Here is an 18,963-nt window from a genome sequence, read left to right on the forward strand (position 1 = left end):
ATTCGGGATTGCAATGTATACAATAGATGTTTTCATATTGTTTTTATGATCTTTATCGTCATAAAGCCCATAATCTCAATAGCAGGGTCATTTTCTAATAAACTTCTTTGCAATCAGACTTATTTTTGCAACCAGTGGAGTCACCCCCTGCTGGCTATTAGAAGGAATGCAGTTTAAGGCACCTCTGCATTGGCCTCAGTTTTAGGCCCACTTGATTTTAAGTGTTTAGCACGGTAATGAGTCGTGGATGCTGGAGTGGTGGTGATGAGACAGCTGGTTGTCCCCCCTGGCCATCATTGAGAAAAAAACAGGCACAGAAAAGAAGATAATATAATAGATATAGAAGGAGAGAGAGGACACTACGTCAATCAGTCACATGGATCAAATGTTCTTTGACTGCATTCTCATGATTTTCTTTTTAACCTTTTCTGATTTTGTTGATTTAAAAAAAAGAGTGGCCACTGTTCGGAAGGTCGGTTGATCCCTGACCATGGCAGCCTACATGTCGAAGTATCCTTCAACATACTGAACCCAAAATTGCTCAGGATGCTGCGTTCATGGGTGTGTGAATGAATCCTGATGGTGGCAGGTGGCACCAATGAGGGCAGCCTCTGCCACCAGTCTGAATGTGTGTGTGAATGGGTGAATGAGCGCTGTCCGTAGTTTAACATGATTTGAGTGGTCGCAAAGACTAGAAAAGCGCCATATAAGTTTAGTCCATTTGTCCATTACTTTTCTCTTTGCTTCTGTGCTCACTCGCTTATACACTCTTAGTTGCAAGACAGTGTTCAGGTCTTATAGCTGACTCATTATGTTTATATAATATAAAATTACTTGGGCTGCTGCACAATCTTTCTATGTACCCCATGGCAATCGCTGAAGTACCCCCTTACGGCGTGTGATGATTAAACTTAGCAGCATTCAGTTCAAGTGACCAGTCATTACTGAATAGCAAAATGTGTGTCTTACAAAGCACTTCTTTGTTCTTCGAAGGATGAGACTAATGATTAAATTTCAGCTCACACTGAAGAATGATTACACCACTGACATGCAGGCTAATTATAGCTGAAATGATCCCTTTAATTAGTCGGGGCTCTTTAATCGCATATGGTGTGTCTATATGTAACGTTGTGTGCATATATGTATGTGTTTGCTGTCTAGATTGTGCTTTTGTATGACATGTAAATAATTGATTAGTTAGCATTGTTTGAACATTATTAATTCACAGCACAGGGATGGATAGCACAACAGCTCTCCCCCATGACTGCATGAAAGATGTGCTCGCAAATATGTGCTAATGTCTGACTGATTAAAACACTTTTATTAGCACTGAAAACATGCACAACATACTGCATGTGATAATTCGACAAGATTTTCTTTCCTCTGCCAAGCATTGTGTTGCAACACCTCAGCAGGTGCAGCTGTAGCCGCATGAGCAGCCTCTCAACATGTATCCATGTTTCCTGGAAGCAACCGTCATGTTGTGTTCATGTCATGTTGGAAAAAGTGAAAGAACAGGTTGACAGATTAAAGCAATTTGGGAATGCTGGGAGCTTTTTTATCCATGAATTAAAAGACGTGAGGGGGCAGATACAAGGGATTGTTTTGTTGCTCCTAGTTATCTTCCATCCAATATGACATGTATGTGACAAACCTGTAATACAGCCAGGGAGTTAAACACATAATGTAGTGAAAAATCACTGTGTTTCTGAGATTAGACTTAAAAACTGAGATGATTATTTTTTACTGCTCTTCATGTTTAAGAAAAGATATGCAGCAAAAGTGATTCATTTACTGCTGTGACTGACTTTGGTACATTGCTGACATTTTTTTCTAGTCTTAAGAGCAAAAGCAACCCTATTGTTTTTTTTCCTTCATCTTACTATGGGAAAGAGAGGGTGGAGAGAGGAGATGGACATAGTGGATGAGCAAAGTCTAAGAAAAAATGACATCCCACATATAACTGTATTCATGCCACAGTTTATCTATTGAATGCAAAACATTCAGTTGGAGGACAACTAAGCCTGATGAAGGCCATTCCATTCAAAAACAAAATGTGATTCCAAAAAGGGAGTTAGTTCCATGGGCCGCTGAACTGAACCTTTCAAACTGATTCACCTTGGAGGGAATGCATGGCTGTGACTTTGGTGAATGGGCTTTCTCACTTGTTAAACTTGACTGCCATGTGCCCTGATTGGTTTCCTGCTTTAGTTCCATTGTAAAGAGAAATTGGAGATGCTGGGGATTAAACCAGGTCCTCATACATGCGAAGCATGCACTCTACCACTGAGCTACATCCCCTCTGTTTATGGAATATGTTTGGTTGGTTGGACAAATGGATGGATGGATGGATGGATGGATGGATGGATGGATGGATGGATGGATGGATGGATGGATGGATGGACGGACGGACAAAAAGATCAGATCTAAATATAATAGGAAGATGTTTAGTAATCACATTTCCAACTGTTTGGCAATCTTTGTTTTTTTCAAGCGTGGCCACATTTGGTGCCTGACCTTAACCAGGTGTTTTTTATAGCCATGAAAAAGCTCCCTAAAACTTTACAAACCCAAACCATGGTGTTTCCCAAAACCTAACCAAGTAGTTTTTGTGCCTAAACCTTGGCAAGACTTCACCATAGATATAACAATGATGTTACACAAAACTCTGTTGTTCGTTTTATATTACTGTAGACCATCATAATACTGCTGTATATGTGGCAACTGAAAACACAACTGGAGGACAACTTGTGAGGACAGCTAAAAGAAGCCATTGCTGTAGATGGTTCTTATTCATTCACCTCTTGCTGTTTTTTATTTTTTTATGTGTATCGGGTTAGAGCTCCTCTGAAGATAAGCAGTGGAGGACAACTAAGTCTGATGAAGGCCATTGCATCCTAAAACAAAATGTCTTTCCAAAAGAGAAGTTACTTCCAAGGGCTGCTGAGTTTGAACATTTAAAAATGATTCACCTTGGAGGGAATGCATGGCTGTGACTTTGGTGAATTGGTTTTCTTGAAATATTTGACCACTACACAACCATCCCTGCTTTAGTTCCATTGTAAATCAGAAGTGGAGATGCTGGGGATTGAACCCAGGACCTCATACATGCGAAGCATGCGCTCTACCACTGAGCTACATCCCCTCTGCTGACATTTTGTCCACTGTATCGTAATGGATCTTTTATTCAAAGAAAGGGAACAGGGTCTTAGTGTCTTCTAAGCAGTGATGGAATCATCATTTACCTACTTTGTGAAATCATTAACTTTATTAACCTTCAGGTTAATGTTCCCATGTATCTTGTGTAACCTGGAACTAAAAAACCCACATTCATGGACCATTTGTGTGGAATGAAAATAATCAAATGCTTTAACTTGAGCGTTGATCCAAATCTCCTGGCTTACCTGGGCTCAGTACAACAGTTCAGACCCACTGCCTGAATCCCTTCTATCGCTGCCCTCAATAAAACAGCAGAATCCATTGTTGGGGGATTAGCGGAAATGGTTTGGGCAATTTCTTCCATTTCCTCCTCAGTAGAGGTAAGGGATGGGGGGTAAATCAGTTGGCAACCAGCCAGCTGCGATACAAACACCAAGCAGTGAATAGCACATAGGGTGGGGATTGACCCAACGCTCGCCTTGTAATCTGTTTCAGTCAGACATTCTCGGTGAAATGCTCACATTGTGTACAGGATTTCTGCTCTACGGTATTAGATTGACAGCTTGATTGACACATTAAGACAGAAGGACGGGTGGGGATGCCGCAGGAGAGGTGGAACGTGTGATGAGAAACAGGGAAGTGAGGGTGACAGAGGTTAGAGGGTGCAGGCAGAGAGAGATAGGGGGACAAAAAAACAGGGTGCGTTACATCTTGGGTTTAATTAGGGAAATGAAAGCTGTTAACTAAATGAGTGTTTCTGTGTGAGTGCATGTGGCCCCTCTGCTCCTCAGGGCAGAAGTCCCTGGCCTTTTGTGACCCCCCCTTCTCTCCCTCACACACACACACACACACACACACACACACGCTGCTACTGAATAAATTGAAGAACAGAATTAAAAACCATGACTGCATGGATTACTTATCCAGTTAATAGATCAGTCACACACTTGCAAGACTTTATGCCACTTTACAAAAAACAATATTTTCAGTCACTGCTGCCCTGATGCCCATGGACAAGGTCAATGTCACATGCATGTGTGTGTGTGTGTGTCTGGCCTAAAGCTGATCAAGAAGCAGCTGCTCAGTGATTCTGAGCCATATAATTACATTTGCTGGAGGTGGTGGCTCGTCTGTCTCTCTCCATGTCTCTCTTCTGTCTGATTTTCTTTCCTGTCATCCTCTCCACCCATAAAAATGCCTCAATTTCAACCAGCGATCCCCAACTGTTAGCCACACATGTACACACTCAAACTGACACACATGCACAAACACACAAAATTACCTTACCCGCTGTCTGTCCTTGGCTGACACGCATGCATAGATGTGCTCAGAACTGTATATATAAGTGCACACATGCAGTACAATAAAAAAAGCACCGACTTGTGACAATGCATAGACAGGCACACACACACATTAACAGAACGAGTGCAGGGTCACGGATTGCAGCTTCCTAACATCAGGGTCTGAATATTAATGTGCGGGGACAGATAAGCAGCCGTGGCAATCCCTTTAAGGCCATACTCCACTCTGGTTGGTGCTTATGGTTAATTTATGCCAATCTTTATGCCCAATATATGCAAATTGTGTGTTTTTGGTTTGAACCCATATGTGGGGAGAGGTTTGAAGGCTTTGATCAGTCTGACTGTGTCTTTGTGACGGCTCATCATACAGCAGCATTAACTGATATGTGGAGGAAGCCTTCTTCTGGTTGCATACTGTTCATGTTTTAAATGACATGTTGTTTCTATATTAGCACTTGCTTCACCTGTCCAGTAGGGGGCAGCAGTTAACCTCTTCCACTCCACCCTCCCACCATTTTTTTAAGGTTGAGATGGGGGTGCAGGTGCTCTTTAGACGGAGAAAGGAAATCAACAGTAGATGTCACATGGAAGTGGTATACATCACCTGGAAGCTGGGAACCTGAAGATTAATTTGAGATGCAGCCCGGCACTGTGTGTCAGTGTTAAGTGTTCAATGTTAAAGGTTTACAGTGTATAAGGGCTTAGAACATTATGATTGAAGTATATGCTGGTCATTCTCATGCTCAATTATGTCTTATAAGTTGTTGCAGCATTTTTAGGTTGATACCATTTGTTACACAGATTTGTTGCTAATTGTAACCATTTTGACCACCAATTGATTCAAGTGGTTATAAAAACTACAATAAAATGGCTACAAGGTGGATGCAATTGGGTCTCATCTTTCCATTTATACCCAATTTATGCAATTCCAAGACTGTTTAGAGACAGGAGTACGTGGAAATATTTCAATACAATAGGTGAAAATGACCAGTTTAAACTCCATCCAAATAACTGTATGGGATAAGCATAAAATGGGCATGCCAGTTTTTACCCCTGTCAAAATGTAACCTTACTTTGGAGCGTTATTTCGCCCCCTTCCTCACAAGATCATAACATGGTTGTTGTTAGGTCCTGGGTCTTCTAGTTTCATTTACTGAACCTATAAAAACAAAAAGTTGAAGAGGTTAAATTTGACTTCAGAGGGGTTTGAAAGATACTGAATCAATATCAGAACCCTCCTTATTTGCTTTATCCCAGACACACTGCAGTTAGTCAAAACAGTAACTGACCAGATCTGGACCCCCGCACTGACATTGATAAATATACTAACCACCCAAAAGTCATGGGTGAAGGCACGGTGGGGTTTTCCCCAGTGCCCTCATCTCCAACGGCCGCTACAACTGCCACTGATGAAGACGTTCATTGTGATCCTGAGTGATGTTTAGTCATTCAAAAGTCATTGGCCGCGTAAAGATGAGACACGCACAGTGTGAGCTTAATCAGGCTCGATTAGAGACGGCGCCGCTCACTTTTTAGCTCCATTTGGCTTTTCTTTATCATCGCTCCCTTACCTCTGACCCCTGTCCCCCTCCTTCCCCCTCCTCGTCTACCAAATCCTTTAATCCATGCTCCTCTGTGACCCCTCCCTTTTGTCATGGACTCAGGGTACATGTCTGCACCCCCGCCCCGTGAAATTGGCCGGTCAGCACTGCCAGCCATCTTCCTTAGAGAAAGAGAGACTGAGCGGGAAAGAGAGAGCTTTCAGATTTGCAGTTATGGCTGCTGCGCAGTTAATCCAAAAATATTAAAATTAGAACACAAGTTTGAGCAATTTCTGAACTAAGGAGACTGCAGTTTATTATTTTCTCAATAATAAATGAATGTCATTCCCACCCTATATGACATTGAATAACATGTTTGATGCACTGAAGAAGTAAATGTCAAGACAAATAAACAGCACATGGCAGAAAATAACCTCTCTGTGGATTATTAGTGTGGTTAAGGCTGCAGACTATTGACCTCACAACTACCGCTTAATCATCTTTACTTCAGACGCTCCACCCCCTATGATGTCAGATGACTGACAGGTGGATTAAGGGAACCAGACCACAGGAGCAGAGTTAAGAGGAGCAGAGAGCATTTCTAGTCAAATGTTCATTCTTTAAATGGAAATGTTAAATGAGCTGTTAATGTCTGATAGACATAAAAAGGCTAACAGAAATATTAAGTAGAATGGGTTCCAATATTTCATCAAACCTCATATACTTGTATGAATGGTTGTCTAATTCAGTCTTGGGGCAACATGAGTAAAGCATCTGATTGGACTCAGTGGCCGACCCTATTCAGAATTAAGGAGATAAATCAAATAGCTCATATTATACATTATAACCCGACTGATACTGGATTGTTGTGAACAAGAAAGAAATCTGATCAGCCAATTGGCTTTTTATTTTTATTTTAAGTTACATTACAAAGGTAAGGTGTTATAGTAATATATTACATTTAACAGCCACTATATGAACTATAATTCGCTATGAACCAACATTACCCTCTTCCATATTATAATGCAATATAATTTATTGCATTTTTTTCATGGAAGTAATGCAAAAGTAGTGCAACAGATTAAACACAATGAGTAATACTGTCACTTAACTCATGACTTACATTAGTTCAAGCTCTATCACATATTTCACTATTCCTCTAAATAATGATATGTCGTCAAGTAACTTACAGAGCTGTGTCTGAGAACTCTCTTTTTTTTCATACCTAATTTGTCTACAACCTTCTTTTCAACAAATGCCATTCTCAAAAAACAAATCTCTGTGTGAAATCAGTACAAAGAGTTGCATGCACCCTCCAGCCTTTAGGACTTCTGCAATGACAGTTTCACTTTAACCACTACAGGCTTTTATGTCATTGTATGACAGTGTAGACAGTTGTATAATAGTGTAGTGGACACAGTGGAACCTATAATTACTCCCTGATCCGTAATTATAAAGAACCTCACAAAACTACTTCCGTTTACTCACAAGTTTGATATCAAGTGCGTACAGCGTTTTCTTTCTTCCGGTTTGCACCTGTCCACTGTGACATCATACCTTACCTGTTGTGTACCCTCGCGCTGCCTTTTCCGGAGGGCGGGGCGCGAGACGGTTGGCTCCTACTCAGTCAGCGCTCGAGCGTTGTAAGCAGCACATCCTCGAGCCGGTCGTTACAGCCTCCATATCACTGAGCACAGAGCCAGCGCTCGAGCTCCAGCGACACAGCGCGCGCTCGGGATTGTGTTCACTTCACGGACCTAAACGTGATTTTCTTGCTTTAATTTGCTCAGATAATTTAAACTGGCGACGAGAGGAGGTTTTTTTTTTATTGTACCAGCGGGACAAGCTCGGCGACACCGGGGCACAGAGCGGGGATAGGAGCGAGGCTTCAGCTCATTATAACCCAGGACACTGGACATTCTTCCTGCACGAGAGGACGGTACTTTGGATTACTTTGACACACAGTTTGTTACCGGAATACACCGTAAATATAACTACAATAATGTGTCTTCTGCTTCTCGGCGTGTCGCTTTTCTTTAGTAGATAATACAACCCTCACATTGCGCTGAGCGGATGCATGCACTTCTGTGCGCTTTGTGCATATTCAAGCTACAGGAAAAGCTGTAACCTGTAGCAGAATAAAATATTTAATAAAGCATTTATTTTATTTATAACTAACCCCCAACTCATTTACTATTGCCTTGGAGCGAGCCCTGCGCCCTTTTTGAACTCAGAGAAACCTGCGAAGCCCGGATCAGGATCAGGATGCATCACAGCTGAAACCACGGGTCCGGGACTTTGGTGTTAAAAATCAGATCTGACGGACCTCCATCTCTGTCCTGGAGCAGGACAGGAGCCGAATCATGAAGTGTCCTGGCAGTGCGATGTGGATCCTGCTCCCAGTGCTATGCCTGCTCTCTGGAGCCTCCTGGGCAGCGACCCTGGGCGGACTGGGAGGTGAGTGCAGCCGCCAAGGCGGAGGAAAACAAAAAGTCACGAGGGGAAGATTTGTGATGATCAAAGCTGTGATATTTGAAAAAAGCGGATTTTTATTTTGGAGGATAGTCTTCACTTTCAGAGGCTTTATTGTGTGTTTTTTTGTTTATTGTGTATTTGCAAATTACAAGGTTTTTCAAGTGGCTTTATCACCACAGCATGGTGGTGGTGGTGATGATGATGATGATAACAGCTATAAAACCAATAACATTCATGATGCTGGTGCAACATCTGCAACTTCAGCATAGTTTGCAATGCTGCCTTATGTGATTTCACCATATACACAGCTCCAAAATGATGTGTGATCAGCTTTGGCATTGTTTGCTGCAAAACAAAATTTAACCCAAAGTTAAAGCTGCAGTCTAACCTCTGTACTGCTGTTTTACGCGCTCTGCGTGCATTGCCAAAGGGCTGCCTCGCGCCTTTATTGTGACTTGATAAATGGGGATGCTGGCGAAGCAAGCAGGTGCCAGACATGTTCTGCTGAACGCCAACAACAAGTGCACAGACTGGGCAGAAAACACCAGGCTGTTGGATTCATCCAGACACGTAGCAGCTTTCAAATTTAAAGGGACAGTTCACTAAAACGCGGCTCAATTGCTGGACAGGACTGATGTGCGGTAGGGAATTTTCATTTGCCCTCATCCAGAGAAGGCAGAGGTCAGGATCTGTGGCTCTGTCAGCTGGCAGTGATTCAGCGTCATGGTCAGGGACACTTGAGCAGAGTGGAAGCACGGGATTGAAAATGTTCAGACTGTGTGCAGGTCTCTAAAAAGACCCATAAACAGCACTTCGTTTTTCACAAAAACCTGAAGGATGAAAGAGAACCAGACACAGATTTGGATGGCTCTAAGTCAGGGTGAATAGTAGACAAGCCCAGCTCTCTAACAAGCTCCCCCTTTGTGTCGGGGTCAGCAGCACAGACTGTCCAGCCTTCCTGTTTTCTGGAAACTGACTGACAGTTACACTGAAAAACATAAAATGAGAGGAGACATCCATCACAACAAAATGATAAGAAGCTTATAGGGCAGTAACTATTATATGACCCTTTGGAGATTGGATTTCAGTCTGTATGAGTGTGTGTCTCTGCATTTGTCAATGTTTTGAATGTATTCATTTTGTCTGCAGGGTAATAGATCTGTGCTGTTGTTTTTCCTTTTGTATAGTTTTCATGTTTTATTCCCCTTTATTTTTTCCATCATTTATGCTATGAGTATCCCCCCTCTCCTTTCTTTCCCTCTCTCACATGTGATGGTGTTTACACCCAGATGCACTGAGGAGGAAAAGATTTAGAGGTTGCGTCACTGTGTCCATTGACCATTAGCCTGTACTCCAGTCACCTGACTGTATTAAAGGGCTTTGCTCCACAGCAGCACTCTGCAGCAGACCTTTTTGTGCTTTAACCCTTTAGTATTTTCCACTCTGTGATTGATCTGCAGCTAAATTCTTACTTCAGACGGCCACTGCTTGATTCAGTCTCATTTAATGAATGAATGCAGTGTCTGTAACTTAGCTCCCTGTCTCTGTGTGTCATTACGCAACTGTGGCCTGTGGCACGCTAGCCCCGCAACAAATACAGTTGGAACCAAAGCCAGCAAACAGCAATGAGAGAGGGAGACATTTAGATTGGCTGCCTTATAGAGAAGACTTCCACAAACACTCGCAGATTAGGAATCATAATTAGTATTTCGTGTTGCATGGTTGTCTTTCTGTTAGAATGTTTTGCTGCAACTTACATCAGAAATGCTGCATGCTAAGTGCAAACATGCATGACTCTTATCTCGATTAAAGTCCAAATTTCATTCTAGCAGAGTTCAAACGTGTTATTGCTATCCTCTTTAAGGTGTGTTTGCATGCTTCAGTGTTTGCATGTGTGTTATGATAACCTAAGAGACACTCTTATGTAAGACAGTGTAGTTGTTATGAGCAACTGGTCAGGTGATGTGTGTGTGTTTGTCTGTGTGTGTTAAGCTTGGTTTGCATGTACTCTAATATCTAAGGGATGACCTGCACAGAGTGCCTTCAGATGCACTTCTGCTAAAACACTTAAAAGCATGTAACGGTTCTATTTTTGCAACTAATTTAATTTACGACCTCTAAACCTGAATACTGGATTTTAGCCAGCCTCTGTTGTTTTCAAGATAAATATAGGCCTTGATCTGGCATCATCCTCAGGCCCAAACGTGCATACAAAGTTAAGAAAGTCTTGTTTCAAGATACCTTTTTTTTCTTTCACTCAGTTTGTTCCACATTATACACCAGTCTTGCATCATTCCTCACTGCCTCATTGCTTTAATGATACATCTGTATCTGTCGTGCTTGTAAGATGCAATATTAAATGGTTGGGTGGCTAATTAGGCTGATGTGGAATTGTTCCAACTCTCTGGTTAAGTGTTTGGGAAAAAGTCGTAAAACTGCTCGGCTGAAATTACCCGCTGCATAATGAAGTTACCATCAGAGTGTGGGATTTTAGTTTAAAGCAATCCCAAACAAGCCCATTTAGTTAATCATAATTGTGTTTTTGCAAACAATTTAGCATTTGGCTCAGCAATCGCAAATCATATTTATAAAGTAGACATTTTTATCTAGTTATTTTAGTTATGAGAGTGCTGATATAATTTCTATAAATCATATCCAAAATAATAAAATCAGGATTAAATGGCACTGTAGGGACATTATATCTGGATCAGAAAGTGACCCTCTGCCAGCTCCAGTCAGTTTCACTAGTCTAGCAGTCGTTTTAATGCTCCTCACATGAAACTCGTTAGGGTGTCGGCACACAAGAAGGGGCTGGCTCCCAGCGGTGCACCCACTGCATGGATCAGGGTCCATTTACGTTGAAGAGAGAGGAGCTAGACTATGTCTCATTTGATTAGCTTGGTTAGTCGGAAACTATGCAGGCATATAAGCATTATGACACTCAGAAGGCCACCCAGCGTCCATGGACTGTACCACCTGCAGTTTGCCTGCCTGCTCACCAAAACTATACTTTTTTTCTTTGTTTGTAGTCAACAGGAGCTTAACACAATCTCTATTCAAATATTTCTCACTCCAGTAGCTCAGAAGACTTATTACTCTATTGTAGTTGTCTGTTTTTGTGCCAACATTTGCACTTGGCTAGCGGTGAACTATGTGTGGGTGGATGGGAGTCCCTTGTAACAAAGACTAATCAAAGCAGGATGGAAAATACAGTTATCGACTTGATTTCACTACATATTACTGTGTGCTGGGTGGGGCTAGAGCTTCTGTGGTCTGGTCTGTGCTTCTGGTGAATTTTACTTGCCAGGTAATACTGATGCTTCACACTTCACACTTTTAAACAAAAGCATCTGTAACTGATGACTGTGAAAAGTGCAGCCTCTGCCAACTTTTTCTGGCCGTCAAGCTTAAATTAATTCTGCAGAATTTCCCTGGTTGCTCATCTCCTACTTCTACCTGTTGTAACCGAAGTGTAAAAGGAGAAGTGCCACATCACTTAACAGGCTTATGTTTCTCATATTTACATGATAGGTGGTTTTAGCCCTGGCTCTCCAAAAAGCTAGGACAGGCATGGGAGTAGAATTAAAAGAATAATACATTTCAGATTAAGTGGTTTGTCTTGTTATCACTTTAATAAGCAGATGAAAACCCAAACAGTAGCCACATTGTTTATTTAAGTAAAATGCATACATTTTGCATTTTGTCACTGGTGGTGGTCTTTGTTTTAAGAGAGGGGCCCCACCTTCAATCAATTTGTTGGTGAATTAAGTTATTATTTGTTAAATTTTAAACATTTTTTATATAAATAATTGACCATATAGCTATAGTGTGGTACATTGCAAAAAACATGTCAGTCATATCACACTTCATACCATATAACTTATCTTTTGAAGTACAATTTGAAAACAGTTGTCAGGTTACAAAAGCAGTGATATGTTCACCTTTACGACTCAAGACTAAATAATCCAACGATGGCGTGAGTGTTGAAAACCCCAAAACAAAAGTCAAATTGAATTGTGGATTTGGAGAATAATGACACTACTGTAATTAAGTGATTATGTTCTTTGTGCCAATCAGAAATGATAGTTCTTAGTTTTTATTAGCCTGCATAGTTCCATGTTTGTTACAAATTTTCCTCAGACATAGTTATGAAACCTGCAGGTTTTATATGATACATATCAAACGTGATGTTGCCTTTGTGCATTCAAAATACTCGTATGTGCTGATATGGGGCTTTTATGCTGGTGTCACAGATATTAAGTGTAGAGGTTCTGATAGTCAGGCTTGTGATGTGCAAAAGTCTCATCCCTGCATACTTTGATATCAGAGAAATGCCGTGGGATTAGGCCAGGAAGAGCGTAGCCGCTAAACTGTCTGAACCGGGGCTTTGCCTGCGAGAATACATATGGACTACAGAAGATTATGTGTTTGGGTTGAGGCTGCATTGTTGTCTCTCACCAGGGAATATGAAGTTGTTATCCAAAGACAAGAGAATAGTATTTCCTCTGTTTCTTTGTCATTCCTTTCCAGCCCTCATCCCTCTCTTTCTTCTAAGTGTAGCTGATAGGGCCTGCTGGAGTTGAGTGGTACCATGGGAATGGAGATCAGAAATACTTTTGGCGCTTCCTTCAGTTTAGTCTGATGAGCCTTAGCCTTTTTGCTGGCTGTAGATTAAGTGCATAACGGACAGCTGCAGCATTTTAAAATCTGCCTGTCTATCTATATCTCTCTCTGGCTGTCAGAAAAACCACAAGTGGTTTAAAAGTTTCCACCACAGCCTGTCCACAGTTAGTCCCTGACCCAAAACATACATCGCAACAAAACTTGCATCTCTATCTGTTGCTTCTTCTTTTCTTCAGCTAGCTACATCTCTGTTTTATTTTTCTGCCTGGGGTTTTCTCTTTCTTCTCATTCAACTGTATTATTTCATTCCCCTACCTTTTCTGTTATTTTCTAAATCAAGTTTTTTCTTTTAGGTTATCTAGTATCGGCTCATAAAAAAAAAAAGATTAAGCTAATGCTAAACCTCAAACCAAGCTAAAGCCTCTGATAAAGACAAGCTAACAGGCAGCTTTTAGGAGGGTTTTTTTTGGTCAGGTTAACGTTAGATATTAAGCTTCGCTAAACCTAATGCTAAACCTCAAACTTAGCTAAAGCCTCTAACAAAAATAAGCTAACAGGCAGGTTTGTAGCATGTTTTTGTGAAGTTATACATTAAAGAAAGGAGTGTTTTTTTTCTCAGATGCCAGGCTCAGATAAGATAGACTAAGCTAACACAGCTAACACAGCTAAAGCTAAACCTTAATCTCAAATCAAGATAAATCCTCAAAAAAAGAAGCTAACAGGAAGGTTTAAGCATGTTTATTGTGAAAATGCGTAAAATGCGTCTTAAGAGTGCCTTTTTTTAGTAAAGCTTACTCATGGTTTGTAACATACATTTTTTGATGTGTTTTAAATTTTGCAAAAATATGAGTAAGATATTTATTCAGAATGAGGTTATTTGCTTGAACTGGCACTAAATGAATTAAACATGAAAGAGAGGAAGTGAATGAAAGATGGATTAGAGGAGTAAATTCTCAGCTGTCATTGGCCTCCTACAAAAAATGTTCTCTCACTCTCACATTCGTCAGCAAAGTTCATTAGCTTCTCATGCGCTTTTTACTCATAATGCACTCTCTATGAAGCCCCCGACATTGTCCCTGTTTCGGAGAATTACATTAGCGCTGCACACGTACATAGTGGTTCATGCACTCTCCCACGTTGTTTGTGAACGGTCAGCCCACACAGGCACTCCTGTGACTGGTGCTTGTCAGCATAAAGGTCAAATCGAGTCAGATGTCAAAGGCCACACACACTCACACACACACACACACACACACACACACACTCACTCACACACACACACACACACACAGTCGACGCAAGCAGATTCCCTTGGTTGTATTCCCAGGAGGATTTCATGATTGGGATTCTTGGTGGCTTTTTTTTCGGCCCTAATTCTGCGTCTCTTGTCCAGATACGTCTGTAGTATGAATGCTGTGAACAGCTTAAACAGAAGACACTTGGAGGTCAACGCCATGGTAGGCTGCTGTAGGTGGGTTGGTGGAATTCTTCATTCATTCATTCCTCCTTCCTTCCTTGTTCTCACTCCCTCGTTCATAAAAATCCTCAACAAAATGTGCTGCGTCATGAGGTGAAATGCAGCTTTTCTTAAAAGGTTTTCTGGAGTTATGGTCTTGGAGGGTTTAGCAGAGAGTGCATGTGGGTGTGTGAAGCATTTAGTGTGTATTGGGGCTTTAGAAGAAATGATTGCAGTGCACGGCTCAGGCATATAGCATCACCTCATTGGGATTCACTCCTGCTCTCTGCCCTCATCTTCTTCCTCCCTAGCCCTCTGTTGCGTGAAAATCCCATCTGATAGAAAGTAAGTTGAAACCAATTATAATGCAAAGAGAACACTTATGCGTGGAGAGGCTACACTTAAACTGATTTTTTTATTATCCCTTGTTCTGTTTAATTCAAGTTAAAATGAAGCCCTTATTTTAGCATTTTAATCAAACCTGGACAGTCCCAGAGGCGTTATGAATTTAAAAACTTTACTTCATGTGATGAGATGTGGAGTGAGTTGGAGGACTGTTTCTTGTCTGAGAGGCTGTTCAATATTGCTGACTGTTGTCTGTGACCATCGTCAATCATATAAATCAGTATTGATTTAACTGTTCACCAACTCAAGGTGAAGTAAAGGAGAACAAGGAGGGACCTAAAGAAGGCACTCTCTAGTTAACAATTGCTGAACATGGTTAAATTTGAATGTTGTGATGTATGAACCCAAGACAATAGTGCTTAAAAGGATAAAAAGGAAAATTAAAATGGATCTAATAAGTTTTGGGTATAGACACTTATAGTTATTGATGAGCTAAAAACACAGAAAGGAAGTGTAATTGATCCGTCTCGTACAAGACAAAACCAACCAGACGGACAGGAGTTGATGGGCGTCCCAGGTTTGAGATAAGGTCACAGGTCAGACAGGGTCACCTTGGTCATGCTGAGGCACTGACAGCATCCACTTAACCTGTAAGCTTTATGGTCACACATTTACAATGAGAAGATCCTCAGAGAGTCTGTGGCTATTTGCTCAGACTGATTGGAAGTCTAGAATCAACAGAAGTCAGCAATTGATTGGACTGTCAATCCATCCGTGTATCTGTCTGCTGCCTTTCTGTCCGTCTTGGTGAGTGCTGCCATTAAATGCGCAATATGTAATTTTCTGCAGCTAGGGGCCTCTCAATAAAAACAATAACAAAAGACTTAGTTCAGTTTGGTCTAGCTGCTGCCTGTAGCACCTGGAGTCAGCTGTTCACAGTTAGGACTCCTTCAGTGTCCATTGTTCAGGAGGTTTTTACTGGAATTATCTGCAGAGGTCTCCTCCTCTACGAAACAAAAGAAACCAGTGATTAACCAGTAAAAGCAATGAAAAAGGCAGCTTTATGTTAAAAAATATTTTTTTCTCCAATGCTGTTTGGCAACAAAGAACATCCCACATGGACCGCAAACTGAGCTGCTGCTTACATTTGATCAGTAAGTATTTGATCATTTGAGTGTAATGTGGCTTAAAACTGGATTAAAAGTCAATTTGTGACGGCTTTTGGTGAAAAAAACCCCAACTAAAATTGTTTGAAACATTTGGGATACACAATTCAAAGTATTTCACATAGGTCTAGTCTAGTTTTTAGACATCTATATACAATCTATCTGTATAATTAAGAGCTGTAATACAGTCTTTACATCTGTTTCACCTTTTGAAACCCTTCTTTGCTATTATTTATAATACATGAAATAATATTAAATATGGATTTAATCAATAACTGAAGGAGATTGTAAGGTGATTTGTTTACATGCAAGTCCAATGCTGCAAGTGTGCTTGCTGCTCTTTGTGCAGGATCTGTATCAGCAGTAAGGCAAAGGGAGGAGTGTGGGTGGGAGGGGAAGGAAGGAAACACACATGCACGCACACACACACACACACACACACACACACACACACACACACACACACACAGAGCAAGCTTCTTGTCTCTCTCCTCGTGAGTAGAATACTATACTTCCTTTGGCCCTTTCCTCCTAGACACACACACAAACAAACACACACTTCATCTCACCACGCTTGTTTTTGGCCATTGATCTCCACAGTTCTGCTGTCTCTCTCAGCCATAGACTAATACAAAGCTACATGGACAGTTTGCTGTTGTCTCAGTGTTTGTGTCAAAAGAGGATGTTTAAAAGCTGGACACCTCTTTTTGGAATAAAACTCCTCACACCAGCGCTGTAGCGAGCAGTCAGCTTATTCCAGATTTGTGCCTGTTGGCATTTTTTTACTCTCGGTGACAGTTGGAAGCTGGAAGAAGCCACCGTGTGCAGACTGCAGAGTTTGAGTGCAGAGGAAATGCCTTGTAAATCCTACTTTTACTGCTTCCTAACAGCAGTGATATTTCTGCTTCCGTGCAAATACATCAAAAGTATTTCACCAGTGAAGGTAGACAGTGATTTGACTGGGGCAATGCCCTGCAGAATTTTAACCACTGTGCACAGAAGAATTGAAAACACTATTCTTGTGCATAAAGCACAGACCACTACATCTAGCTGTGTTAATGCTTGCTATTGCTGAGACAATTAATATAATGTGTCTTCTCCACCCTCCATATCATTAAACAATGTTAATAGCCAGGTCCTAGCAGAGTAAATACAAGAAACACAGAGATAATTATACTCAGCCATTCTGAAATTTCACCTTCCCTCAGACCTGGACCGTCAGGTCGAACCAGCTTACAGTTGTAAACATGACACTGTTTGGTTTAACCGGTTTCTGCAGGAAACAGAAATACACCATAAATGCACCATAAATGGTATTTAGTTCATTTTCAGTTCAAAGAAGCTGGAAAAGTAAAAGTGTTTCACATAAACACACATACACACATCACAGGGTGTTTGGCATGCCATGCAGAGCAGGTTACCTCTCCTGCTACGATCAAGGTAACACACCTGGTCATAAAGTCAGCACAGCGACTCCCATCTGGAACACACACACACACACACACACACACACACACACACACACACTGGTAGCCTTCAAAGAGAAGCTGAGTAATGGATCTCCTAAATCTAACGGATAAACTGATAAAGTCTGAGGCTACTTTCTGTACGTGTGTGTGTGTGTGTGTGTGTGTGTGTGTGTGTGAGATGAACTAAGATATCTATTTCCTCTGTATATTGTGCTTGTTCTCTCTTAGGCAGCCCAGTAAATCAAACCACATCTCTTCACTCCTTCTCTCTCTCACTCTTTTTGTGCATGTATGTGTGTGTGCGACTTTTGGCAGCTTTGTTTGGCACCCAACCACGGGCCTGTTTCTCCTTCTCCCTGGCACACACACACACACACATACACACACTTACACAAAGACTGCTTGACAGTAAGGGCTACCCTGCTGTTCCTTACTTTGTGTTTATTGATTGTCAGTGTCTTCCGCTGCAGAGAGTTTCTTTGGTAATAGTGTGTGTGTGCATGTGTGCATGTGTTTGTGTGTCTGTGTGCATTGGTCAGTTTAAAGCACAAATTGACTGTGTTGTTTTCTGTCTCTCCATGGTGTGTCCATGACTTGTTGATCTCCAGCTCTACTCTTTAGTTTTTTTTATCATCCTCTCTCTGGATATTGACCTCCTGTCTCTTTCCTTTTTTCAAGTTTGTGGTGTGTGTGTGTGTGTGTGTGTGTGTGTGCTTTTAAGGAAAGCAGAGTAACACTGGGAACCTTAATGGCAGGAAATAAGCTTGGGCAACACACAAAGGAAAGCTGTCAGAAGTCCTTCTCACTCACACACACACACACACACACACACACACACACACACACACAAACACACAAATGCACGTGCATGTAGACATACAGATGTTTACACACACACACACACACACGCACATGCTTCCTGTTTTTCTTTTTTTTCAACCTTCCTTGTATCATTTGCTTGTTTAAAAAGCTTGAAATGTACTATTACCTGCATACTAGTTTTGGCATGTATGTTTTAATGTGTAAGAGTGTGTTTGTGTGTGTATGTATGTGTGTGTGGACAAACCTCTCATTAAATTCCCCCCTCTGTCTCTCTCTCCGCCGTCCCCTCTCTCTTTCCCTTACCGCCCCTTGGTCGCCCTCCTCTGCTCCCTTTATTGTGGTTTCTTTTAATTGGAGTCTGAGGTGGTAATTACAGGGTGGGAGGGAGTCTGGGAAAGGAGGAGGAAGGAGGCGGGAAGGAGGAAGATGAGGAGAAGAAGGAGGAGGAAGAAACAGCAGGGTTGTGATGACAGAGCTGCAGAGGAGATGACAGAGGGGAGACACCTTTTCAAGAGGAAACGTTGTTGAGAACTGACCCAAAGACGTTTTCTCAAATTCTCCTTGTGCACTAATACATTAATACTGTTGACAGTGCTTCTGGCTCTT

At 41.5% G+C, this 18,963-nt stretch overlaps 1 protein-coding gene and 1 non-coding gene across 2 annotated transcripts in view; one reads left to right on the forward strand and one right to left on the reverse strand.

Annotated features, from left to right (window-relative positions):
• Positions 1 to 3,073: 3,073 nt before the first annotated feature.
• On the reverse strand, positions 3,074 to 3,145 carry trnaa-cgc (transfer RNA alanine (anticodon CGC)). Its single transcript has one exon. It is a non-coding gene; the product is annotated as a tRNA-Ala (tRNA).
• Positions 3,146 to 7,647: 4,502 nt separating this feature from the next.
• Positions 7,648 to 18,963, forward strand: part of sema4f (sema domain, immunoglobulin domain (Ig), transmembrane domain (TM) and short cytoplasmic domain, (semaphorin) 4F) — a 60,838-nt gene continuing 49,522 nt past the window's right edge. Inside the window, exon 1 of the mRNA XM_059355330.1 lies at positions 7,648 to 8,458. Coding sequence (XP_059211313.1) covers positions 8,365 to 8,458 — 94 coding nt within the window. The 5' untranslated portion in view covers positions 7,648 to 8,364. The remainder of the gene's footprint in view (positions 8,459 to 18,963) is intronic.

This window comes from Centropristis striata, chromosome 17, assembly GCF_030273125.1.
Source record: "Centropristis striata isolate RG_2023a ecotype Rhode Island chromosome 17, C.striata_1.0, whole genome shotgun sequence".
Taxonomy (NCBI): domain Eukaryota; kingdom Metazoa; phylum Chordata; class Actinopteri; order Perciformes; family Serranidae; genus Centropristis; species Centropristis striata.